This window comes from Coffea eugenioides, chromosome 6 (assembly GCF_003713205.1).
Source record: "Coffea eugenioides isolate CCC68of chromosome 6, Ceug_1.0, whole genome shotgun sequence".
NCBI classification, from domain to species: domain Eukaryota; kingdom Viridiplantae; phylum Streptophyta; class Magnoliopsida; order Gentianales; family Rubiaceae; genus Coffea; species Coffea eugenioides.
The window spans coordinates 25,152,804-25,180,058 of NC_040040.1; the positions used below are offsets into that span (position 1 = coordinate 25,152,804).

Below are 27,255 nucleotides of genomic sequence, written 5' to 3' on the forward strand. Positions count from 1 at the left end.
CTACCATATGCATGAATGCTTGTAATTATGAATGCATCAGTTACCATTAGTTTGTTAGAGAATATTAATTGACTAGGTTCAAATTTTTAGGCAAGCCATTAAGATTTTTTCATCTAATGTAAGGTAAGCCCCAAAAAGTTTTTCACCTACTTATACTAACTTCCAATGGACTATAATTCACATTTGTGCTAGCGGTAAAGGGAGTTCTCGAATTGTTTAACCATTTAATGCAACACTGCATTTTCCTTCCAAGAGGAAGAAGCTCTACAAGCATTTCCAAAAACCATATAAGATTGACTTCTTACATGAACATGAATTCCTGTGGCAACCAATGTTTTCAGAACTGGACTAGCCAATGAACCGGAGAAAGGACCAGTTCGCGGGTTGATCGTCCGACCGGCCAGTTCACTGGTTCACTGTTTTTTTTTTTTTTTTGGTGCATGCAACTTCAGTTAACATCTTTCTTTCCGGAAACAGTTGACTGCATACGGCTACAAGCTTAAACTTTGAAGGCTGTTGTCCAAGAACATGGTACTAGCTATTGTCAGGCCCAACTTGGTAATGATGCAATTCAAATTTGAGATGGGTCTACATGAGACTTCAGAGGAATGTGGAACCTTCTTGAAATAGTACTAAAAAATATCCAACTTGATATCCTCTATCAAAAGAATCTAGAATTTGTGTTTTCAAATTTGATATCCAGCCAGATACCAAATTTGTGTTTTCAATTCGGCCATTTTACTTTCTCACTCAGTCCATATTCATTGGAAAAAAAAAAGAAAAGAAAAAAAATTCTCCATATTCACATTTTTTGTCCACTAGAAAATTGTTATTAGCATCCAATTATTTATCAATATTCCCTTGTTTGATACTTATCTACTAGTCAGATAGGTAACAATATCCTTATTCAATCTTACTACCTATGATATTGTTTTGAGATTGTAATTGAAATTAAAATTTTTAAGTATTTTGTTTATTCACACAAATAAAAAAAATCAAGGAGTTATGATGTAAAGTACGAATATGTACAATGTAATTATAAATATTTTTTAAAATAATAATTATTTATCAATTTTTTCCCTAAATACTTGTCTACAATGTCGATTGAGCAAGAATATCCCTACTCAATCTTTCTATCTGTTATTGCATTTCAGCCACTATTTTATTATGAGATTGTAACTGAATAAAAAGTCTGAGTATTTTTATATATTTTCACAAATTAAAAAATCAAGGGGATTACATTAATAATCAAGGGGAGTACATTAACCAACATTGATATACCAACAATGTATTTATGATGTAAGGCACAAGTTTTTCTGATGTAATTAAAAAATTTTAAAATAATAACTTATCTAAACAATTTAATTTAGTTACTAAATTAGACCTTGTTTGGATTGTCATTATTTTAATTTTTTTTTATTTTTTTCACAAATCTATTTCTTGATTATTTTTATTCTACACACATTAAATCGTTGTCGTATATTTTTTTACAAAAATTAAAAAAATAATTTGAAAAAGCTATTTTATTAAAGGATTTTTCTAACGGTTGCCCTAACACCTTTAATATTCACCTAATTTATTATATATATATATACATATACTAACAATTATTACTATCTTTGCATTTATATATTTTTTATATTTAATCTTACCTAACTTTCTTTGCATTTATTCACTGAGGAGAATCCGTTGAACTGAAGCAAACAAAGAAATAAGTTTGATGTGTCTTGGGGTATTTTTAGTTTTTCACTTAATAAGTTAAGTAAATATCAACACAAAGGCTATGGTTCAATGGTAAGGGCTCCTTGTAACAAACGCTATTCTGGTGTTCAATTCTTGGTGGTCGCAATTTCGAAATTTATTTTGAAAAGTTTCAAAAATCGCCGGTTCACGGTCTAAGCGATTTTTCACGGTACGTTCGAGTCATCCGGTTTCCAGCAGTTTTTCATTACTCTCCAGCTTTAGCACTAGACCGGACCGATGACATGTCCGGTTCGCAGTTCAATCGGTCGAACCAGCTGGTCCGGTCCGATTCTGAAAACATTGGTGGCAACCCACTTGAAAGCACTCTTCTTCGAAGATGTCAAATGCTAAAACTCCCTTGCGCTATATTGAGTTCACATTGTCAACTTTGTTTTTCATCTAAATAATACTATTTTAGAGTAAAGCTAGGCTGTTAAATCCTGTTTTTCTTTTGGTTTTGCACTTTTGCTTTTTACATACAGTGTAAAAGAAAATATTAAGCCACAATGTACAACCCTGAGCTCACCTAAGATGGAAAAATTTCATTACTCGTAATTTGTTCAAAGAGCCACAAGAATCAAGAATTCAACACGAGATACATTATCCCCCTCCAGTTGAAATCAACATGCGATTCTGCTCGACATTTTGCCATCTAACAAGTGATCTCAAAGGGAACAACTCTTTTCAGATGTATTATGAGTAAAAAGGATCAGCATTCTCTTGTGTCCATTGTATAAACAGGTATCTGCCATGTCCTTGTACTCTTTTTTGGATCATCTGTGAGGCTCAGATCATTGTCGTCTTCCATCATGATTAGTCTCTCTACCATAAAGAGTTGATAGTTGTTTTCGACCACTGGATCCAAAATGCTGCTGTTATTTGATGGGTATGCCAATTTGTACCTGAGATTTAGGAAAAGAGATGTGTTAGTCATCCCAGGATCCATTAAACTTGACTTCATAAGGTCAACCACAGTCTAAGCAACAAAATTACAGAAATCATGAAGACAGTAATAACCAAACAGTATTACTAAACAACATAAGCAAAGATGGCTAGATCTTTTTGTCGAACTTGGAGCTTGGTGTAGAGAAAAAAAACAAAAAGAGGAAAACAAGGATTGGGAAAATTATCTTACCCGATGTATTTACGGTGTAGTTGCATAGTCATATTCATATAAAAACCAAATATGGCTTATTTAGAACGAACCTTAAATTTAGCTTAGAAGACCTCTGACAAGAAACACATCCCATTAATGCAAACCACGCATAAAAATACAGAGGAGGAAGTATAATAGTCTTCTAACGCAAAAGATGTCCTGATCAGGAATTTTATTTTTTGTAACAAGAGTTGAACCAAATAGGACAGTGAAATAACATTAGGATCGTCAACCAACTACTCCCTCCCTTTTTTTATAACTGACGTTTAAGAAATTTGCTCTTAAGTACTTTTATCTGTCGTTTTATTATCCCCATGCAGCATTAATTATTTTTTCACAATTTTACCCTTTTATCTCTCTTTTCATAATTGGTGGGAGTTAGTTTGCATTGCTTTTGGCCTAGTAAAACAGCACCATTTAATACTCTAGTGAGAGAAAATATGGGTGAATTGGACAATTAATGAGGGTACAAAAGGAAAGTAGTGTATAGATTTAAACAATGAAAAACTTTTCTTAATTGGTGTGCAAAACCTTAAACGTCAGTTATAAAAAAAGGGAGGGAGTAATAAATTGGATAACCAGAAAGTCCGAAAACTAACTTCAAGACCTACAGCTAATTTTTCTTTTGACACGTTGACTACGCCAACAGGATGACATTATTCTTATTTAAAAAAAGGACTTTGCAGCTGATTCTGCTCCTCTTACCACTTCTTCCATCTAACATTACCATCCCCACCCCACCCCACCCCCCCCAACCCCACCTAGAAGAAAAGGTTTAAGCAACATTGGAAGCAATAGTAGAGGACAACCACAATAATAGAATACCACTTCTTCCATCTACCTCCCACTCAGATTATTATGCATTCCAACTACTACTTTTATCATCCACATCTTTCTCAATCTATAGCTGGTCTTGATTTTTTTTTTTTTATCGCAACGATAATATCTTTATAATTTAATCTATCATATTCTAAGGGGAAGGGACCATACGAGTGCATGGAGTCACTGAACTAGGCAAGCCACATATAGTGATCACTTGATAGGAAACAAAATTTAAACCCTTAACTTTTCACCCATCAAGATCTTAGATGTCTTGTGGTGACCAATAGTCTAAATGGCTGTTGGCCTATAGATGGTCTTGATAGGCACTTGTTTTTGAATAGCTGTACAATGGGAGACAATAAAATATTGGAAAAAGCGTGTAACTTCTAGCTGCTGATTCAAACATAGAACAGGAGAATATCGGAGAGAGATGACAGGTTGTCGAAGCCTGTGCAATAATAAAACCTGCTCAAACTAAAAGTAATTTCTGTAGATAGTGGTAAGCAGGGTCGAATCCACAGGGACTGGGAGTAATTGTTTCTTTTTAAATTCACAGTGACAAGGGGGTGTTTTCATCTCAAGGGTGACAATTTAAGCAATCCAACTAAAAGTAAAATAATAAAAAATAAAAAAAACAACTAGAAATTAAATAACAATTTACTAAAATCAAAGGATCTAGCCAAGGAATAACTTCAGCAATGGTTCACCTAATTGATCATCGATAAGCAAATGCAATTCCAATTATTTATTAATAAATAGGTTATAACTACCAAACAAGCGATGGCAGTCAACCCCTCCTTACTGTGTCGGTGATCAAGGTACGCCCGTTAATCATTGCTTTAATTGAGAAATAATTCTAGGTACGCCCGTAGAATTTAATTCCCCAACTGCCTTACGTATTAGAGGAGCCCTATTCTAACCAAATAATGCACTACCAGGGTTATTTTAGATTAGCCCGCGTATCCCCCTGACACGATTCTAATCGTGCCAGTTGTCACTATTTTGAGGTAATTAAACAATTACGGATTTAATACCCCAATTAACAATAGATTACCCAATCAATTAATTATCCGGATCCAAGACAACCAATTAATTAAATAACCATAAGCTTAGCAATCAAGGAATATGCGAATACCAATAAATAAAAGAAACAGATAAAATTAAATCGATCTCACAATTTTAGGCGATCCAAAGCCTCCGTTGTTCCTTGACTAGACAAAGGGATTTAAATCATCCCTTGTCTACTCCTACCGAGAAGAAAAGAAAAGCAACTAAGAACGAAAGGAAAAGTCATCATCCAATTTGCTTGTTCCTAGTTGCTCCTGGCAGACGCAGGAGCAAAAGCCACTACAGGACGAAATACTAAGGAGAAAAGTTAAAAGAAAAGCTAAACTCCTATAGTGCTTGTTCTCTGCACAATTTATTCTAATTCCTATCCCATGCCTCCTTTCATGTGCGGCGGCTCCTACCAGCAAGAAGAAACCCTTTAGCCGTCCTCCCTTCGCATCATTTACCAAAATGGACATGACATCTTCTTTTCCAAAAATGTCCCTGGGCCAAACTCTGTTATTCGGACTCTTTTTCTATCAAATTGGCACTTGTTATCATATTTTCGTTCTACTCCCTGAAATAAATGTGAAATATCAAAAATGAGTAGAATCTAGAAATTAATCCACATCAGGTCAGATAATAGGGGAAATTAATAATAAAATAAATGATAAAATTGCAACCTATCAAGAGAGTATGGCAAACCAGTTCAAAGCAATCGGACAAGCTAATTTCTGTGAAATTCAACTACATAGGAGTTGCTTTTATGTCATTTTGCATATAATAGTACCAATACTAAATCACTCACAGTACAGTTAGATGAGTATTTGTACGTTAGATAATTATGCGAAAAGCCATCAACGGGTAATGCTACCTGCTCAGAGCAGCTTAGCACAACCAAACAATGATTTGATAGGAAAAATTTTCCACCTAAAAAGTGACTCATGGGCAGAATGAAAATTGACATCAGGAACAGTAGTCTTAGAACTCATGCAACTACCAAGGTAAAACAATTTCTCTTAATATTTGATAAGTAAAAGGCTTTTTTTTTGTCCTCTTGGTTTAGGGGAGGTGCAAAGGATACAAAATTTTGATATACTATTACTGCATAGTCAACAATCATAAAATGTTCAGGAGGATCAGAGTGGAAGATAGAATACCTCAAAGCAAGAGGAGGAAAGAAACCTGATGGGGACCCTTTTTGCAATTCTGCAGGAAATAAATTATGGACAGGTATCCCCGTTAAGATGAGGATGCAAAGACTGTCACATGCCCTCTGAGCTGTATGCTGTACCCTCTTTAGCTTTAATACGAAGAACACAAGACACACCGACTAAGAAGAATGGCGCCAAACAGTAATAAAAAGAGTTCATCCTGGTGGGACCCCTTTTGCAATTATGCAGGTGTCCCCGTCAAGATGAGGATGCAAAGACTCTCACATGCCCCCTCCTGAGCTGTATGCTGGACCCTCTTTAGCTTTAATACGAAGAATACAAACCACACCAACTAAGAAGAGTCCTCACTAATTACCATGGCTTTTGAGGTGTACTGTGGACTAAGGGTTGTAAAGTTAATAGTCGGGTTTCTACCAACTGACAAAAAAAAAAAAAAAAAGAAGAGTGGCGCCAAACAGTAACAGAGGACCACTGCTTACCCCAACACTGGTGTTCATTTACAGTCATGTCTAGAAACTTCACTGTTAAACAGGAGGGGAATTGATATAATTAAAAACTATTACAATTTCTCAACCTGTTAATGAAAAGACAAATGTACCTTACAGTTAATTTCAGTTGTCAAGCAAGCTTTTATGACATTAGTCTTTACCCTGCCATGGAGTGGTGAATTGTAGAAATAATTAGTCTTCTTAAGAGTTCAAAGGATGCATGGTTTCTGGGGTTGTACAAGTAATGGCAACTCGAGGTTTTGTTTTAAATATAATAGACATCATTAAAAAGTTAAATTTTTTATCATAGGAGATAGGAAAAGTTGAAGTGCGGAGGAGTTATCATAACTCATAAATGAGGGGCTTATATAATGACACGTATAGATTTTAACCTACTATTTTAGGTTTTTACGAGAACACGATTGTGAACGTTAATTTAGTGCAACCAATAATATATTTTTTTATATAAGTTTCATAATTTATGTAATTTACTCTTTAAATAACATATCTTACTAGGTTTTTAGTAAAAAAATATCACTTTTTTCTGAACTTACCAACTTTTATACAAAACTTACCACATTTTGAAAAAGAAAATTCCCATAGAGGAGTGGACTGGGGGAAGGGGTGGAGCTTAGAATATATAAACAGGCTTTTAGTATATCTAAACAATTGCAGAAGCCTTGTAGGATATATAAAGCAAGCTAAAATTAATTGCTTAGTTTAGCCATTGGCCACTTGTCATTAGTTAACAACCGCAGCCTTGTTCTCATTAATGGTGGAAGAAAAATATGAGAGAACCCACCAAAAAGATATGGGAACCCAACCTTAATGGACAAGTTTAAACTAATAGGTTTCAAACCCTTATTTAAATATTAAGCACTCTTTCTCAAACTCTTCAATCAATGTGGGATACAACTTCCTACCGATGAACCTAATAAGTAGTTATTTTAGGGATAATTTCAGAAACCTCCCCTGAGATTTCTGACAGTTTTACTGGTCTCCTCTGAGATTTTCAAAATATCAATTACCTCCTCTGTCAGATTGATGGGGCCTGATTATTATAGATTATATGGTGAAATGACTTAATTACCCCTATAACAAACGTGATATTTCGTGATTATGTTAACTGAATTAATTAAATCATCATTAAGTGTGCTTAACTGAAATAACGGCCATATGGGTAAGTCATTTCAGAAACCTCCCCTAATTAGTTTTAGGGGAGGTGGTTCATATTTTGAAAACCTTGAGGAAAGTCAGTAAGACTGTCAGAAACCTCATCCCTTATCATCACTAATCATACATGGGTAACTGCCCTTTAGTTGCGCACAACGGATCTTCTGTCCCACACTCTGTGCTACTCTCTGTCCCACCTTTTATTATATTGCTATTTCTCCTACATAAACATCACATTTTAGTTCTTTTTTGTTTTCTTAAGATCCAATAACTATTATTCTTAATGGCTCTAAATTACTCTAAATTGAAAAGCAATGTTGTATGATATTTTTTTTATTATTCTTTTAATCAAACATGCAACATTATTTAGATTGTTTCTTACATTAAAAAAATTAAAGTATTGTAAATTTCGAAAACAATGTAATAATACATGGCTCTTAATGTAGATTAATGATCTAATATTAGTGAGCGACATTTTACAAAAATATGAAAGAAAAATAATTATTGTGATTATATTGATTAAATGTTTTAATTTGCGCAAAAAGAAAAAAGGAAAAAGCCAACAAATACAAAAGCCATCAAAGTTACCCATAATTATCATATAACCGCTTGACCAAAAAGTCACTATTCATTACCCAACCCTCTCTTTTATTATGTAGATATAAGATGTTTAGATAGATATTATAGATAGATATCAGGGTTGCTTTTTTATTTTTTGGGGAAAAAAAATTTTGAAGATAAAGCTCCCTACAATCAGATTCAAGAAACCAATAGGAAAAGTTTGTGGGGCCGGTAGTGGGGATATACACATATGATAGATCCGAATCGACTGACTCCAATGACAATTGCGGGAGAGGAGTGCTGAAGTCATCGGCTGCTGGCTATTTTGTTGCCTATTGCCCTCAAAGTTGCTGAAAATTACGTTATAATCGCTTGACAAAAAATGGACTGTTCATTGTCCAACTCCCGCTTTTATATAGTTAGATAGATAGATATCTTAGATTATGGGCCTACCAAAACTTTCGGGGATTCTTTGGTCATTCTCTTATTTTTGAGGCTATTGGGTTATTGATTTGTTCCTGCAATACAAAATAGCAGTCGTGCAACACGATTTCCTTCGGAAAAGTAGAGCAGTAGGACAAAGAACAAAAGCAACGCGGTAATACAGCCGGAGCAATGTCCTTATTGAAGGACAATTATTGTGCCAGCAGAAGTGGGACTGCCATTCCCAGCTGTATCAGACAGTCATCTTATCTTCCCCTATAAACTTGCCCTGATGTTCGTTGGAGTTTCCCAACTTTCTCATCATTTTACCTATTGCTGATTCAAGACTTCCCCTATTTCTCTCACCAACTCTCTGCGTGTGATCATCACGTTGGTTTCTCAATTATTCAAACAAAAAGAGGTAAGTAATTTATATTTTCCATCACCCCCTCTTCGGTTCACAGCTATAAAGTATGTCTCTTTTTTTTTTTAGCAGTGTGCAAGCATAAATTACAGTTATGCTTCTGCATAATTTGCCATGATGTTTATGCATATTTTAAGTAGAATATAAGAACAACAAAGTACGGCAATGGCCTTATTTTTAGGCACCATGACTGCACTTCAGATACTTACACAAGGAACCCAAGTTTTTTGCCAAGTTTATCTGCTACAAGTTTTTTAAAAACTTTAGCTACAGTAATCTCAAAAAAGTTCTCAAAATTTTTAAACTATACACTTCAAAATATTCAAAAATCTACACATTTCAAAAATTTTTTAAAAAACTTCTACAGTTACAGTAAAGTTTTAGACAAACTCCCTAAAAACTCACCTTCCAAACAGGGTCAATATCTAAGGGCACGAGGTGAAGATTTCAAGGACGGAGAAAATTTATTACTCTTTTAAATGTTATTGTGGTAGTGTTTCCGTTTGTTGATTTAGTATCTATACTTACTATGCTATTGTCTGTAGTGCACGATACAATTATCATTGGCAATTAGAGGCCCTTGATCCATCTTACATGGCCATCCCGTACCAGTTAACACGACAGTTTGCCCTACCAAAGTAACTCTCTTCTGGTTTTTCCATCGTCTAGAAATTACGGGACTAAAATTTTTTTCAAGGATTCTTTGCTCCACCAGTCCATTGTTTGGAATATTTTGTTACCTTTTTGAGAGGCTTTTGGTTATTGACTAATAGTAGTCGTGCAACATGATTTCCTTCAGAAAAGTAAAACTGATGAGAAAAAGAATAAAAGTGGTATTTACCATTTCAAGCTATATTAGATAGGCATCTTATCTTCCCCTGTAAATTTGCCTTCACGTTCATTGTTGTTTCTCGCCTTTCTCACCATTTTACCGATTACTAATTCGGGACTTCACTCGTGTAATCTCTTAGGAATTCCCCGTGTCGGATTATCAGCTTGGTTTTTCAATTAATCAATCAAAAACTCAAAAAGAGGTATGTATTTATGTTTTTCATCTCTCTCGCTCTCTCTCTCTCATTGGTTCAGTTATAAATTATGCTTTTTATGGGCATAAATTACAGCTATACTTTTACATAATCTTCCATGATGTTTATGCATTTTTCAAGTAAAATACAAGAACAACAAAGTGTTGCCATCTCAAAACGGTTTTGTACCTTTCAACAAAATGTAAACACGTTTATTCTGATTAGAAATCGATTTAAACACAATATGCAAATGTAAATCATTTTTTCAACCCCCGCATATACATTGCTAAAATATGTATGTCCACTTAAGTCCTTAGCTAATGGTTCGAAGATGCCGCGGAAAGTCAGAAAGTCTGTCACATAAAGTCAACAGTAAATAATGTAATGATTGAAAAGCAAGAACTATATATCTTTGCTATTGAGAATTTCTTTATCGCATGGGTGCATGGTTACTCAGTACGTAAAGGTAAAAATCAAAAAAAAAAAAAAAAAAAGAAAGAAAAGCAACGATCCGTGGATGCACTTAGCATTTGGTATCATGCAAAAATATTGCTTTTCTTCTTTGACCGATTCAAGCCCTCTCTCACCATCCCCCGGGTCCTTCTCCAAAGGAGAAACGAATAAAATTAACATCACCCAATCAGTGGCGGAGCCAGAAAAAATTTTCAGTGGGGCAAAAGCAACCTTAAAATTTTTTACCTACATTTTTTTTTTAGTTTTTTAAGGGAAAAAAATATTCACCAACAACTACAAATGATGCATATATTTCATGAAAAACATCAAAAGACAAATTCAAAATTATTAATGTAATACTAATTTTATTTTAAAAGCAAACTAAACTATTTACAATTGCTCATGACGAATTTTCATATTTTGATAACAGTTTACAACCTTTTCATTTTATTTTTCACAAAGTATATTTTTCTCAATATAAGTAACTAAATAATTATTCATCCAAGTGTCTTCCATTTTATTTTGTAATCGATTCTTCATTATATTCATCATTGAAAAACCCTTTCTACAGTAGTTGTAACAACAGATAAAATCAAAGACAATTTTAAAAACATATAAACCAATATATACACAAAACTCTAGGGAGCACACTTGAAATTACATCAAATTTTTATAGGTATTATAGAAATTTAAGAGGGACAGTGGGGGCCTATAAATCAATAGATACACAAAACTACAGGGAGTACAGTTAAAATTATATCAAAATTTTATGGGGACAGTGGGGGTCCGTGCCCCCAGTGCCTCCGGTGTAAATCCGCCACTGCACCCAATTAATATCTAGAGAGTGGTCTAAGCATGCTAATCTTGAATGATAGTAGAAATTTTTTCGAAAGTTATATTAAAAGAGACAAGATAGACAAGATCAGTGATCCAAGCCTGTATGACCGTGGGGAGGAATCTCTTAGAAGTTATTCTAGAATTTGTTTGGATTGGCCTTTATTTCCCCAAATATATTTACTTACATCATCATTACAATTTCTAATACACCTTTTTACCTTCTCAATTACCTTTTTATCTCACATATACCATATCATAAAAAGTGCTACAGTAAAAATATCTCAAATAACTTACAATCCAAACAAAACCTATGGTAATGATGCCAATAGATAGACCATACGTATGATGTTTGCCATCCCCTGCTATTGACTGTATAATGTTTGCAAAATTGATAGAAGGTATTTTATGGTAATGAAGCGTGTCGTCCATGGCCATCCCCTACTACTGACTGTATGATGTTTGCCGCACCATAGTGACATGATTTGCCTTTAGAAAAGTAAAAGTGATAGGAAATAGAATAATAGTAATGGCTACTATTCCGATTATAATTATTGTTTTGCAAGTGTGGGATTACCATTCCCAGATACATTAAAAGGCATGTTATCTTCTCCTATATATTTGCCTTGATGTTCATTGTAGTTTCTCAACTTTCTCATCATTTTTTCTATTACTAATTCAAGACTTAATTTATTTATCTCTCAGCAATTCTCCGTGTCCAATTATCTTCTTGGTTTTTCAATTAATCAAAACAAAAAAAGGTACGTGTTTATATTTTCCATCACCCTCTCTTCGGTTCAGCTGCGTATGTTTTTTATAGGCGTGCAAGCATAAATTACAGTCATACTTCTACATAATCTGCCATGATATTTGTGCATATCTTGAGTAAAATATAAGAACAACAAAGTACAGTTATGGCCTTATTTTCTAGGCACCTAGACATCACTTCTGGTCCTCTGTCAAATCTTCCTGTTTATGGCATCAAAAATATCAAAGACTCCAACAAGCTCCCAAACCTATGAGTGTCTTGGTGACACATTAATTTCATAATATTAATTCACGGATATGTCTTCGATCATATCAGCAAACATTTAATGCCTCGATGCAGAAGTTTAATTGCATGGTGTAAATATCAAGTTGTGTAACTTAACTAGCATGGCTCCCTCCCAATTATTATTTTTTTTTTTTCGAAACGATAATTGATTGTATTGCTTGACAAAAGATATACTTGTAATAAATAGCAGGCATTGGATGTTTCTCAAGGAAGTAAGTGAAGTACCTTTAAACAAAATGGTATTAAATTTTTGTGTAAAATACAGAAAACTCCCATATGATTTAATATATGCACACTTTAGTTCCTTGTGGGTTGGACACCTACAATTCAACTTCTCGTGGTTGTAATTAAAGTGAGACTATTAGATTTTCCATTAGACTTAAAATGTTAAACCTAGTCCTTGTTTGGCAAGCAAGTTTTTGATCAAGTTTGTCTGATATTAGGTTTTTTAACAACTTTAGTTATGGTAACCTCAAAAAACTTTAAAAAATTTTTAAACTATACACTTCAAAATGTTCAAAAATTTACACATTTCAAAAAAATTTTTTACAATTTTTACAGTAAGTTACAGTGAAATTTTAAATAAATACCCAAAAAATACACTTGTCAAATGGAACCCTAGATTGTCAACCTTTTAAATAAAATTATTACAAAATCACCATTAAACTAAGGTTTGACATAATGTTCTAAACAAAATTTGATGCCAAAGTATACCTGTAGAAAATTTTAAGATAAAAATAAAATTTTAGGAAAAAAAATGTTTATAGTTGTAGTCAACATAAAGAAAAGTATATAACACTTTCCAAAAATAAGATAATTAATTCTGAGAAAACTTAAAAGACCGGATTTGAGGTTTTATTTTTGCCGGACAAATGAAAGTTTCGTAAAACCGCGCGTAGGATGCCGCGAGTAATTTTTATTTTAGTGACTATTTCTTCAATCTTTTTGATTTTCGGGTTGGTGAATTGAGCCTGATGTCATGTGTATATCGTGGCCTGATCTTTGCTGTTGGTTGGGTAGTTGATGACTATTTTAAATCTCATCCTTCAACTTATCCGAAATAGAAAGGTCTCCAAAATGCGATCCCAAAGAGAAGAGTTGCGTATGACAATTACTAGGGAACATTTATTATCCAAAGACATTATTTGGTGGCTAATGACGTATTCTTTACATTTTAATCGATGTCTATTTGAGAGGAATTGAAGACAATTTCTTGGAATCGTAGTTTTCTTCATGGGGTTGTAGCTTTTAAAAAGACAAAAAGACTTGTTGCGAAAACAATTATTATCTCATAATTATTTTTTTTTTAAAAAAAATACAATGTGTCAAAAAAAATACAATGTGTCATGCACAAGTACCAAATTCCCGTGCCTGCACCTTACACCGGCTTATTACACATAAGCACAATAACAATACTATATATAAGTGTTTGTTATTTAAGTTTAAAATACTATCTAGAAGCTTTGGTGGCGGTCACCACGATGATTGTGCACCAAACCTTAAGAAAGTTAAAGTGGTAGAGAGTGAGGGCCTTGAATAGCTTTTTACCTAACATGCACACTTAACTATACATCTTTAGTTTATTTTATGTTGGTGCTATCTTACATCTTTCTATATATAAAGCATGAGGAGGAAATTTGGTATTAGAATTTTGTGTCATCTTTTTGGTTTTTTAATTTTACCTCACAAAAGTAAAGATTTACTAAAGACAACCACATAAGTTTAGTAATTTTTAATAACTTCCACTTCCAATAACTTCTACTCTTTTTTTTGTTTGCCTAAAAAAATTCATAATTTCTTTTTGTTTTTGCCAAAAATAATTCTAATGATTTCTATTGGTTTTAATAAAAACAACTTAAATTTTTCCCCTTAATGTGCACAACCTTAAGATGTTCTTTTCCCACTATTACAAATAAAAGAGTGTACTGAGTAGTATTTGGATTTAGACCAACGAACCATGTAGATAATGTATTTAAATACACATAATAGATTTGAGATATACATAATGTGAAGAACTTGTTCATTGCTTTACAAAATGTTGCCAGAAACGACCGGTGATTTCTACAGTATACACGTGTTAATTTGACTAAAAGAACTCATTGTTAATTCTTTGATTCAAATGGAGAAGTCAATTAGATTTCCATGTCTAATCTCCCTTTAGATTTCTAAATTCTAAAATAATCTATGAGTTGGTGAGAAAAGTTTATAAGTTACTTTTTTCCAGAAACATTTCATTGAATTCAATTCAATGCCTAACATTTTTTTTCCTTCTTTGTACTTCTACTCTTACGAGATTATTATTACCTTAATTATGTATCCTTGAATCTTTTTCATATTTTTTTATGCAATTTATTAGATTCCTTTTTCTATATCTTTCAAATAACACAATAATAGAAATTTGAACAGAATTTTACAATAATGGCCATCCAAGAAATTGCCAATTCAATTTTGGGAACAATTGCAGAGAAGTGTATCGATCCAATTTTGCGTCAATTTCGGTACTTAATTTTCTGCAAAAGCAATGTTAAAAGTCTGAGCGATAGCATCAAAAAACTTGAGCTAAAGGAAACTGAGGTGCAACAATTGGTACGTCAAGCAAAAGACAATGCCGAAGAAATTAAAGCAACTGTTGTTGATTGGCTGAAACAAGTTGAGGATGCAAAGAAAGATGCACATACTATTTCTGAGGGTATGGAGACTGCTGAGGTGAATTGCTTTAATATTGTCGGGCTTCCAAATTTGAAGTCATGCTATTTGCTAGGCCGACGTGCGGTGAAAAGAACAAGTGTTGTTGAAAAACTCTTAGGAGAGGGCCAATTTGATGAAGTTGGAAACCTTCCTCCATTGGGGAAAATGCCTTTAAGTGAATTGACCCCATCCTTTGAGGAAGGCCTAGTTTCTAGGATGTCAACAAAGAAGCAAGTGATGGAAGCTTTAAAGCAGGAGAAAACTAGCCTATTGGTGATTTGTGGCATGGCCGGCGTAGGCAAGACTACTTTGGTCAAACAAATTGCTGACCAGGTTAAGTTAGAGAAATTGTTTGATGAAGTTGCCTTTGCAACTGTGTCTCAAAGTCCAGACATGAGAAATGTCCAAGATCAACTTGCTGAGCAGTTAGGGATGGAGATAACACAGCAAACTGATCTGCCAAGAGCTGAAAGATTGTATACGAGACTAATCAATAGTGACAAGATAACTCTTGTTATATTGGATGACATTTGGAAAGAGCTTGATCTTAAGAGTCTAGGAATTCCTGTCAAAGGTGAATGCAAGAGCTTAAAAGTCATACTGACATCTCGGTTATTAAATGTTTGTAGGGGCATGGGAGCTGAAATTTTTGAGGTGAATATCTTGCCTAAAGAAGAAGCATGGCATCTTTTCAAAAATGATGCAGAAATTTCTGATGATTCTGCTTTGAGTGGTGTTGCAAAGCAGGTTGCAGAGGAATGCAAAGGTCTACCTCTTGCAATCGTTGTTGTTGCCGGGGCATTAAAGAGCAATCATACTCTAGATGACTGGGAACAAGACCTTGAACAACTAAAAAAGTACACAATTAGAGACATAGACGGAGTTAAAGATTTAGTGTTTTCAACAATTAAGTTTAGCTATGACTATTTAAAAAGCGATGAAGCTAAGTCACTACTTTTGCTTTGCAGTTTGTTTCCAGAGGATTATAGTATTCCAATCGAATGTTTGGTTAGGTATGGTGAAGGGCTAGAATTGTTCAAAAATAGATGGACGTTAAAAGATGTAAGATACTGGGTAGGCAAGCTTATTGGTCACCTGAAAAGCTCCTATTTGTTGCTAAATGATAGTGAAAAAGAAGACTCTGTAAAATTGCACGATGTCGTGCGAGATGTGTGCTTGTCAATTGCATCAGAAGGCGAGCATGAGTTCTTAGTGAGCAATTCTGGAGTAGGAGAAAAGAATTCTTACACGGCGATTTCGCTAGTATCGCAACATTCCAATCATGATCTACTTCCATTTTGCAAGGAATATCCAAGGCTTAGGCTGTTGCGCTTGGTACTCCAACCAGGAGAACTCAACCTACCAGAAGACTCTTTCATACGAATGAAAGCTCTCTGGGTCATGGAATTAAACCACTCGCAAATTGAATTTCCACTGTCATGGCCTGGCCAAATGCTAAGGAGCCTTCGGACACTGTACCTGGATTATTGTGTATTGGGCACTGGAATGTCGTCAATGCTGGGACACATGATGCAATTGGAAACTTTGAGCGTCTTTCAATCCAAAATTCTGGATGATCGGTTTCCAGCTGAAATCGGTCAGTTGAGTAATTTAAAGTTGTTGGATTTGAGGGTTGAAAGTAGCCTCCATCCCTTGCCTAGTGGTATCTTGTCAAGCTTGAAGAAACTAGAAGAATTGTATTTGGGATCTCATTATCAGCTGCGGCTAGGGAAAGATGGAAAAGAAGAAAGAGGATGCCTAAAAGAGATCTCATCAATCTCTAACCTTGCATGTCTCCAAATTGTTTTATATGACCTTAACATCTTACTTCTATCTTTGCAAGGATTTGATACTCAGAGGTTGTCAAGATTTCACATTGCAGTAGCTGATTACAGTAAAAGAGAAGCACTGACAAATGTCATCAAAAACTATCAATTTCGGAAAAGCTTTGAGCTTCATTTGTTAGATCAGGATGATGAAGAGTTGAACCAAGTGTTTGATCCTAATGTTACTAGCATTGTCAAGAGAACCGAGAATCTCACTTTGGATCTTGGTAGATCATCATGCTTGAGGAATCTTGTGCCTGGCTTGTGTGCAGACGGGTTCATCTATTTGAAAAAGCTTTATCTGTATAGAGGACAACATGAATGCCTTATTGATTCTACCGCCAACCTTGTTGCTGGATCTGTTTTTGCAAATTTGGTTTCCATGACGTTAACACATTTGGAGTTGAAAGAAATATGTAAGGGAGTTCTTCCACCTCGATGCGTCAGCTTCGGTCAAGTTCAAGAGGTGAGACTTGAATTTATAGATGCTTTAAAGTACTTGTGGAAGGGACCAGTCGAACATTCATCGCTTTGCAACCTCAGATCTATTCAGGTACTGCTTTGTGATCAAATTATGACTCTCTTCTCACAATCGACACTGAAATGTCTAGTGAAACTCCAAAACATAAGCGTATCTGGTTGTAAAAATTTGGAGACAATTGTTCTGAGGGAGGAAAGTCTGACAGAGGAAGAGCTTGAACTGTTAGGGTGGTTATCTAAATTTAACCATTGGTGAAAACCATCACCTATTGAACCCAAGATCTATATGGCGATTATTAAGAAATAAATTAACAAGAAAATTGCGGAAGCGTACCTGAATCCATATTGATAACCTTGATACTTGAATCCCTAGAGATTTGGGGTGGCCTTCCAGATCAACAGGTATTCACCGATCCTTTGAGAGAGGCCTTTAGTTTCTCTCTGGTATCTTTCCTGACGATGGGATATCAGGGAAGGGGTATTTTGTGGTATTAGGAAATACGACAACTAAAACGATACCTGTGACCTGGGGACCATAACCCTATTTATAGGTAACATTCCTGTTACCTTTGGAGCCCTATTTCAGCCCATCATTGAAATAGGAGCCCATAAGTTTCTACACATAAAAGGGCCCACATCCTATTAGATACATTAAACCCAAACTATATTTGATCACTTTAATTGGGTTTAACCTTAATTGACAGTTTGCAATACATAATTATTCACATATAAGTCCAATGTTGGATTAAGGATCCAACAATCTCCCACTTGGACTATATGTGTAACCTTATAATTATATTTTGCAATTAACCGTATGAGCTCAACTTTACTGTCATTATCACAATGTATCTGCAACCAATTCGGTCCATCAATTACACCAATATAGGATCAAAGCGGCCTTTGTTACAATTTCGTAACTCGACCCATCAATGGTCACATATATCAATGCAATTGAATGACATGAATTATGATGTGGATGTGTAGCATGAAAATTTCATGTAATGTGACCAAAACATGCCTATTTCCAACTGGTCCACCTTAAATTTTATGAGATCAAACCATACCAAAATTAGAGTGCAAATAAATCCAAACTTTATTTATGCATAAAATATCCTTAAATCCTTAATAACTGAAAAATATCATAAGAGCATTTAAAATAACAAACTCCCACAAAAACTATACATCATTTAACACGACACCCATATGAGCAGTATGCTCATGAAACATTTTGGGTGGCAATCCCTTAGTAAGCGGATCCGCAACCATGGAGTTTGTCCCGATGTGCTCTATTGATAACTGTCCATTCTGCACTCTTTCTTTAACAGTCAGGAACTTGATATCTATATGTTTAGATTTGGTCGAGCTCCTATTGTTATTGGAATATAAGACTGCTGACTTATTGTCACAGAATAATTTGAGTGGTCTTTCAATGCCATCCACTACACGTAATCCTGTGACGAAATTTCGCAGCCAAATTCCCTGGTTGGATGCCTCATAGCAAGCTATAAATTCTGCAGCCATAGTGGAAGATGCTATGAGGGACTGTTTAGCACTCTTCCAGGATATGGCACCTCCAGCCAACAAGTAGACATAGCCTGACGTTGACTTCATAGTATCTTTGCATCCAGCATAATCGGAATCAGTATACCCAATGATCTCCAACTCATCTGACTTCCGATACGTGAGCATGTAGTCTTTTGTTTTCTGTAGATACCGTAAGACCCGTTTGGTTGCTTTCCAATGATCTAATTCAGGATTACTCAAATATCTACCCAACATCCCAGTAATGTACGCAATATCCGGACGCGTACATACTTGAGCATACATTAGACTCCCTACTGCTGAGGCATAAGGAATCTTTTGCATCTCTCTTTCCTCAAAAGCATTCTTGGGACACTGCTCAAGACTAAATTTGTCTCCTTTAGCCACTGGAGTGTCACCTGGTTTACAATTTTGCATGCCATATCTTTTGAGAACCTTTTCGATATAGCCCTTTTGTGATAGTCCTAGAATACCCCGAGAGCGATCACGGTGTATTTGTATGCCTAACACAAAAGATGCATCACCAAGATCTTTCATCTCAAAATTCTTAGTTAGAAATTTCTTGGTTTCATGCAATAGACCAATATCGTTGCTGGCAAGCAAAATGTCATCAACATACAATACCAGAAAAAAATATATTTGCTCCCACAGAACTTATGGTATATACAATCATCCACTAAATTCATCTCGAAACCAAATGAGATGATCACCTGATGAAATTTGAAATACCATTGTCGAGACGCTTGTTTGAGCCCATAGATGGATTTTTTAAGTTTGCAAACCATATTCTTTGGATCTCCTGATACAAAGTTTTCTGGTTGCACCATATAAATTGTCTCATCAATGTTACCATTGAGAAACGCTGTCTTTACATCCATCTGATGTAACTCAAGATCGAAATGTGCCACTAATGCCATGATAATTCTAAAAGAATCCTTTGAAGAGACTGGAGAGAAGGTTTCTTTATAGTCGATACCTTCTTTTTGTGTAAATCCCTTAGCGACAAGGCGAGCTTTGAATCTTTCCACATTGCCTTTCGAATCCCTTTTAATTTTAAATATCCATTTACAACCAATGGGTTTCGCACCTTCTGGCAATGGGACAAGATCCCAAACATCATTGTCCTTCATGGATTTAATCTCCTCATTCATGGCATCGATCCACTTTTGAGAATTTGAACTTTCCATGGCTTGACGGAAGTTGATTGGATCATCTTCCATCAATCCAGAGTCATCCTCATGTTCTTGGAGAAAAACAATGTAATCATCTGGCACTGCACTTCTCCTTTCTCTAGTGGATCTTCTTAATGGCACTGGTTCTTGAAGAGGAAGAGTTTGTTCTTCTATAACAGTTTGCTCTTCGACATTGTCTTGATTTGTTGTATCATGATCAAATTCAGGAATAGGGTCCTGAGCAAGAGTAATGACACCTGTGGGAATATTAATATATTCCTCTTTAAAGACAATGTCCCTTACTGTATGTTCTCCCCCAAACTCGACATCCTCAAAGAACCGGGCATTTCCTGTCTCAAAAATTGATTTGGCTGTGGGATCATAAAACTTGTAACCTCTGGATCTTTCAGAATATCCAATAAAATAACAACTAATCGTTCTTGAATCCAGTTTCTTTTCATTTGGCCTGTAAGGCCTTGCCTCAGCTGGACACCCCCAAACATGCAGATGCTTTAAACTGGGCTTTTTCCCTGTCCAAAGCTCATAAGGGGTTTTGATAGTTGCTTTAGTTGGAACTCTGTTAAGAATATATGCTGCAGTCTTAAGTGCTTCTCCCCAGAGTGACTCTGGTAAGGTGGAATGACATATCATACTCCTTACCATGTCTTTAAGCGTTCTATTTCATCTTTCAGCTACACCATTCATAGTGGGTGAACCCGGCATAGTGTACTGTGGAACGATACCGCATTCCTCTAGGTATTTAGCAAATGGTCCTGGACGTTGTTCACCTGAACCGTCATATCTACCATAGTACTCACCACCACGGTCAGATCTGACGCTTTTAATTCTTTTGTTGAGTTGATTCTCAACTTCGGCCTTAAAATTTTTTGAACACGTCCAGTGACTGTGACTTTTCAGAAATGAGATATATGTAGCCATATCTTGAAAAATCGTCTATGAACGTTATAAAATATTGTTGACCATTCCAAGCAGATGTAGGAAATGGTCCACAAATATCTGTATGTATAAGTTCTAAGACGTCTAAGGACCTATTGGCTTCAAATCTCCTTTTATTGGTTTGTTTCCCCTTTATACAGTTAATACAATCATTAAAATCTGTAAAATTCAAGGGGTCGAGAATTTCATTTGACACAAGTCTTTCCATTCTCCGTTTGGAGATATGTCCTAATCTCTTGTGCCATAATGCAGCTGAATTCTCATTGGCTAATTTTCTTTTAACTCCTCTAGTACTCAAATGCAGAGATTCATTAAATGAGACAATTGTGTCAATTAAATATAGATTATCGTAGTGCATTAAAGAACCAGAACCAACCAATTTTGAATCATGAAACAATTCAAATTTTCCATTTCCAAATGAACAAAAATAACCAAATTTGTCCAAAGCAGAAATAGAAATTAAATTCCGTCTAAAAGACGGTACAACAAATGTCTCATTGAGATCCAAATAAAATCCGGTCTTTAACAATAATCTAAAAACTCCAATTGCCTCAACTTGAACTGTTTTGCCATCGCCCACGTAGATATATCTTTCACTATCATTAGGCTTTCGGCAATTCAGGCAACCCTGCATAGACACACTGATGTGAGTTGTTGCACCAGAATCTAACCACCATGTGTGTCTAGGTACCGAAGTTAAATTAACCTCAGAACAAACCAAATTACTATATTTCATTGAAACAAGGCGTGTCAAGAGCGTACTAACTTCAGCCTTTTCGTTCTTGACAAACCTTTTTTCAATGTCCTGAAGGAACTCTTTAGCGGTTACAGTCGTTTCTGACATTGTTCCCCTAAATGCTTTTGGAACGGCCTTTTTAATGATCATCAGACACAAGCGATTTGATCTCTCCCACCTCTCATTATTTCTCTTTTCATCAGAGGTACTCTGATCTGTAAGAGGTGGGGGTGAATCATTCCTTAACGCAAGGTCGAGATCCATTACTCCAAGTACTATCAAGAGATTTTCTTTCCAGGACTTGAAATTTGTGCCATTCAACATAGGAATATTATTGATATTGGAAGTAATATTTGTAAGATCATTCGCAACTGAACAGAAAACATAACATAATTAAAACAAGCTCACATAAATCAAAACAATAATAAATTTAAATAATGGTAGTCCCATCTCAAGATACCGATATTCCATTAATATTTCGTCTTTGGACAAAAATATTAACTAGTGAGTGATATCTTGGTGCAGTAATAAATGCTGATAATAATAACATGTCGAAAATAAATTTTCCTTTGGGCCAATTTATAAATCACATGTAAAATCCAAATAATTATCACGCATTTATTACCACAAGTACACATGTAATTTCATTAAATATTGACCTTCCTTTGGGCCGATCAATATTCATAAAATTACTAGTGCCCAACTAATTATATTTTAAAATAAATTAATTTCCATAATAGAGGTCACTTTGGTGGCATATTATTTCAATTAATTTATTCCAAAATATATATAATCATACCAATATTCAAATTTAAAATTATCCAAATAAAACAAAAATTTTGATCAAAGTCAACTTTGGTCAACTTTGGTCAAAACGTGGTCAAACATGGTCAAATTAATTAAATTAAATCATGACTTATTGGACCAAAGGTCCATATCCATAATTTGACCCAAAATTAACATCCAAGCCCAAAATTTTTTCTTGAAATCCATAAGTACTTTATAAAAATTACACATTTAATGGGCCATACATATGGATTTTATAGGGCTTAAATGTCCTATTTAACTTTATTAGGGTTCACTTAAAGTAAATAAACCCTAATTTTCTTAATATATATACATACATATTTATAAATAATGAAACAGGCCAAAGAAACCAATTATTGACAAATTGAATCAATATAATAAATATTAAATTAGCCAAACCAAATCATCATAGTATAATTCGTGGATGAACTACTGCCATGAGCACTAACATATGCAAATAATCAAGACCGAATAGCATTTGACCAAGAAAGTCTTATGAAGACTTGTTCTTTACATTCGTGGAACCCACGAATTCATGGTCTGAGTTGACCAAACCTGTGAAGATAACATGATTGATACAAGAAGCATTCAGGTGGACTACAAGAACTCACGTGGCCAGAAAAGTGATGGCCATTCAAGTGCGTGTTAGCTAATACCAAACAAACCAAAGCTTTGTTACCATGGGGCCCGAAGTCATAAGAAGGCAACATATCAATTATGACCAGACAATTCATCACGGATGCTGGATTCATATTGTGATTTGGCCAGACCCACGAAACCAGAAACTAAAAACATTAACAAGTAAAAAAACTTTACCGATAACATAACTAAAGCACTGGATTCTATGTGCCGCTTCGGTTCATGTTTCAACACAAATTAAAAAATATGCATACATCCACAGCCGAATTCAAGAGGCACATATATGTGTGTGTAACCATATGTATATATATTAACATAAATTATGAAATCCAAATTATTTCCTAATAATCAACCATATAGGCTCTGATACCACTTGTTAGGGTGGTTATCTAAATTTAACCATTGGTGAAAACCATCACCTATTGAACCCAAGATCTATATGGCGATTATTAAGAAATAAATTAACAAGAAAATTGCGGAAGCGTACCTGAATCCATATTGATAACCTTGATACTTGAATCCCTAGAGATTTGGGGTGGCCTTCCAGATCAACAGGTATTCACCGATCCTTTGAGAGAGGCCTTTAGTTTCTCTCTGGTATCTTTCCTGACGATGGGATATCAGGGAAGGGGTATTTTGTGGTATTAGGAAATACGACAACTAAAACGATACCTGTGACCTGGGGACCATAACCCTATTTATAGGTAACATTCCTGTTACCTTTGGAGCCCTATTTCAGCCCATCATTGAAATAGGAGCCCATAAGTTTCTACACATAAAAGGGCCCACATCCTATTAGATACATTAAACCCAAACTATATTTGATCACTTTAATTGGGTTTAACCTTAATTGACAGTTTGCAATACATAATTATTCACATATAAGTCCAATGTTGGATTAAGGATCCAACATGAACTACCCCAACTCAAAGTGTTAACCTTAAGCGGGACAAACTTTATTGGTTTTGGCTCTAAAGATGATAAAGCTGTGGCTTTTATTGACCAGGTCTCTCTTCTCTCTCTCTTTTAATTTGTGTAATTATATGATATACTTAATACAGTCAAATTCAAGTGAACACCGAAAACACACTCAAGCACTTTCTTTCTTAATATGTTAATTATATTTTCAAAATTAATGTTTCATCAGTTGTATTCTAGGCCTTCAATGAGTTTGCCCAAAAAAAAGAAAAGAAAAAAAAGGTTGTTTGGTGTAGTACTAGTAATTAAAAGTCCAATGATGATGAATAAAAATAGGGTAATAAAAATATTGATAACAATAATTTTGGTGCTCTAATGACGTGGTGGTGTGTCTGTTACGTCATCAAGTGTAACAAATGGATTGCTAGCAGTTGGATGGATCCGAACACTACTATAACTGCATGTTGCATTTTGCATTATGGGGCTAAGTTTGCCAAATTTTTCAGGTTTCACTCCCCTGCCTGGAAGTACTAGAGATTATTGATCCTGGTGATGGCCCCGAACATCTAATAGGAGGGAAAAGGCCAAGTGGGTCCCTCGACAACTTAAAATCCGTGAGGCTCGGGGGATGTGACTCTATTCGATGCATTGCCAAAGCTGATACGGTTACATTATTACAAAACTTGCAAGCACTTCGCACGCTGAATTGTCATGGGATGGAATCCCTTGTCGACTTTGAGGGTCTAAAAGTTCGTAATACTCCATCAGAAAAGACACTTGAAATTCTCCCCAAACTAGAGTCACTGGACTTGCGTGGCTGTCTAAGATTAACCCATATTTGGAGGAATTTTCCTAAAGGGGTTCGAGTATTTCAAAACTTAAGAAGTCTATATGTGTACAAGTGCCCTTTAAACTGTTTGTTTCATCCTCCTAGTGTGGCTGACATGCTCATAAGCCTTGAGGTATTGACAGTTGATAAGTGCTCGGAAATGCATGAAGTTATAGGTGAGGAAGATGAAGAGGTCAGCCAAGAAGATAATGCTCAGCATCATGACGTTGGAAAACGTAGAGAAATTTCACTGGGAAGAACTAGCAAGGAGTTCGTGTTTCCTAGATTAACCTCTCTGCAATTGAAAGCGCTTGAGAATCTTCAAAGTTTTAGTGGTAGTCACCGGGAGGATTATGAGTTTAAATTTCCCCTACTCACTGAGTTGATCATAGTGAGTTGCCCAAAGTTGAAGAAATTTTGTTCCGGAAAGTTGAATGCACCATTGCTTAAGAAAGTCCAAACAGTGCCAAGTGATATAGAGAATTTTGAAGACCGTAGATTTAAAGGTACTAATATCCTCGCTCTATTTTCAACCAACCTTTTAATTTTGTCTCACTTCACTAGACTTAGTTTCCCTAAGGGTCGAGAATGTATATTTTAAATAATTATTTCTGAGCATATTATATTTTACAGGATCGGGCGATTTGTCCTTTGTTAATTTGAAAATGACATGATTATTTGCATATTAAGGTACGTACGTTTCTATATGTTTACAAACTTTATTGTTTCCCCTTCTTTATAATTACAAGCCGCAGTATGCATGCTTTTGATCTATATGAATGAATCAATGAATGGTATTACATGATTGTGGAATATCATTGATTACAAAATTATAAGAACTCTCACGGAATTTTCCATTTGGATGTTGAGGTAAATACCTTTCTATATGCTTACAAACTTTATGTTTTACCTTTCTTCTAATTTTGTCTTTACGTTTTTTTTTTTCATATTTTTTTTGAGTTGAATGGAACTTGATCTTCTATTAATCAATCAGATTCTATTCTCATGTAGCATTATTCATTGATTCTTACTATCTATAAACTATACTTCTATATTGAGTTTGCATTATTGGCTTTCTTGTCAACTCTTTTTTTTTTTTATCTAAATATTACCATTTCAGAGTAAAACCAATATGTTAAATCCTATATGGTTTTGGTTTTGCTTATATTTCTTGCAATGTATGCATTTTTATGAAATATTCTTCTTTTCATTTTTTGAAAATAATTTTCAATAAAAAATAATAATTTCCACTGTGAAAAATTGTTGCCTTTATATTTCAGCTTTCAAAGCTCCAATCTCTTCAAAGATATAAAATTGAATATTCCATGTAGGAATCAGGGGAAAAAACCCTGAGTAGAGAAAGCAAAAAATAAACTAGAGCTACACAAGTCTGATGTCAAATTGATGTGGGAATTCCAATGTATTATACCATCTATATTTGTTGTGGATGTTATGATAGAGTTGTAATTTTCATGCCTCTGTTTTCTTTCACAGAATGTTGTGGGAACCATCAAATTCATCGAATTATGTGGTCTAGTTACCATAGTCTTGACTGAACTGGTGGATTGGGCTATCAGATATGGATGGAGATCTTAATATCATATACTATAAGTGTGGAACTTATATAAATATTATGTGCTTGCTTTTGTCATTGATTTTCAAATAATAAACATATTGTGTATATAATATCATGGCTTTTAAATAATAAATGTATTGTACGTATCGTATCATAGACTTTAAACATAAAGAACGAAGCTTTTTTAGTGGATCTAAAGATGCATATATCCTAATTCTCCTGACTATTCTTTTTTGGATGATTGGTGAGGCTAAGATCATTGTAATCTTCCTTGAACATTCTGATGAATGCCATGGCTCCCATCATGATTAGTCTCTCTACCATAAAGAGTTGACATTTGTTTTCATTTACTGGATTCAAGACGCTGCTGCAGTTTGATGAGTATGCCAAGTTGTACACAGTGCAATACATCCATGTTGAACTCTCTTCTTGTTCAATCTATGCAACAAAATTACAGAAGTCATGAAGACAATAAAAATCAAACACTATTGCTAAACAACATAGCGAGGATTGCCACATCTCTTCGTGACAAACTTGGAGCTTGGAATATATCAGATAGATGGTTTAGAGAAAAAGAATATGAAAATTAATCCAGGATGGGAAATTAATCTTACCATATGTATTTATTTACAGTGTAGTCACACAGTCATATTCACATAAAAAAAACCAAATGTGGTAAACCAAATGTGCAATATTAGTTAGCACAA

The 27,255-nt window shown here is 34.8% G+C and overlaps 1 protein-coding gene and 1 pseudogene across 1 annotated transcript; one reads left to right on the forward strand and one right to left on the reverse strand.

Annotated features, from left to right (window-relative positions):
- Positions 1-2,266: 2,266 nt before the first annotated feature.
- The window catches only part of LOC113772941, a 31,648-nt pseudogene continuing 6,659 nt past the window's right edge, over positions 2,267-27,255 (reverse strand).
- On the forward strand, positions 8,924-26,886 carry LOC113772940 (disease resistance protein At4g27190-like). Its single transcript, XM_027317438.1, has 8 exons — positions 8,924-9,009; positions 9,984-10,046; positions 12,030-12,085; positions 14,785-17,592; positions 24,142-24,231; positions 24,650-25,478; positions 25,606-25,662; positions 26,467-26,886. Exons 4-7 carry the CDS (start codon positions 14,797-14,799, stop codon positions 25,644-25,646), a joined length of 3,756 nt encoding a protein of 1,251 aa, XP_027173239.1. The 5' UTR covers positions 8,924-9,009; positions 9,984-10,046; positions 12,030-12,085; positions 14,785-14,796; the 3' UTR covers positions 25,647-25,662; positions 26,467-26,886.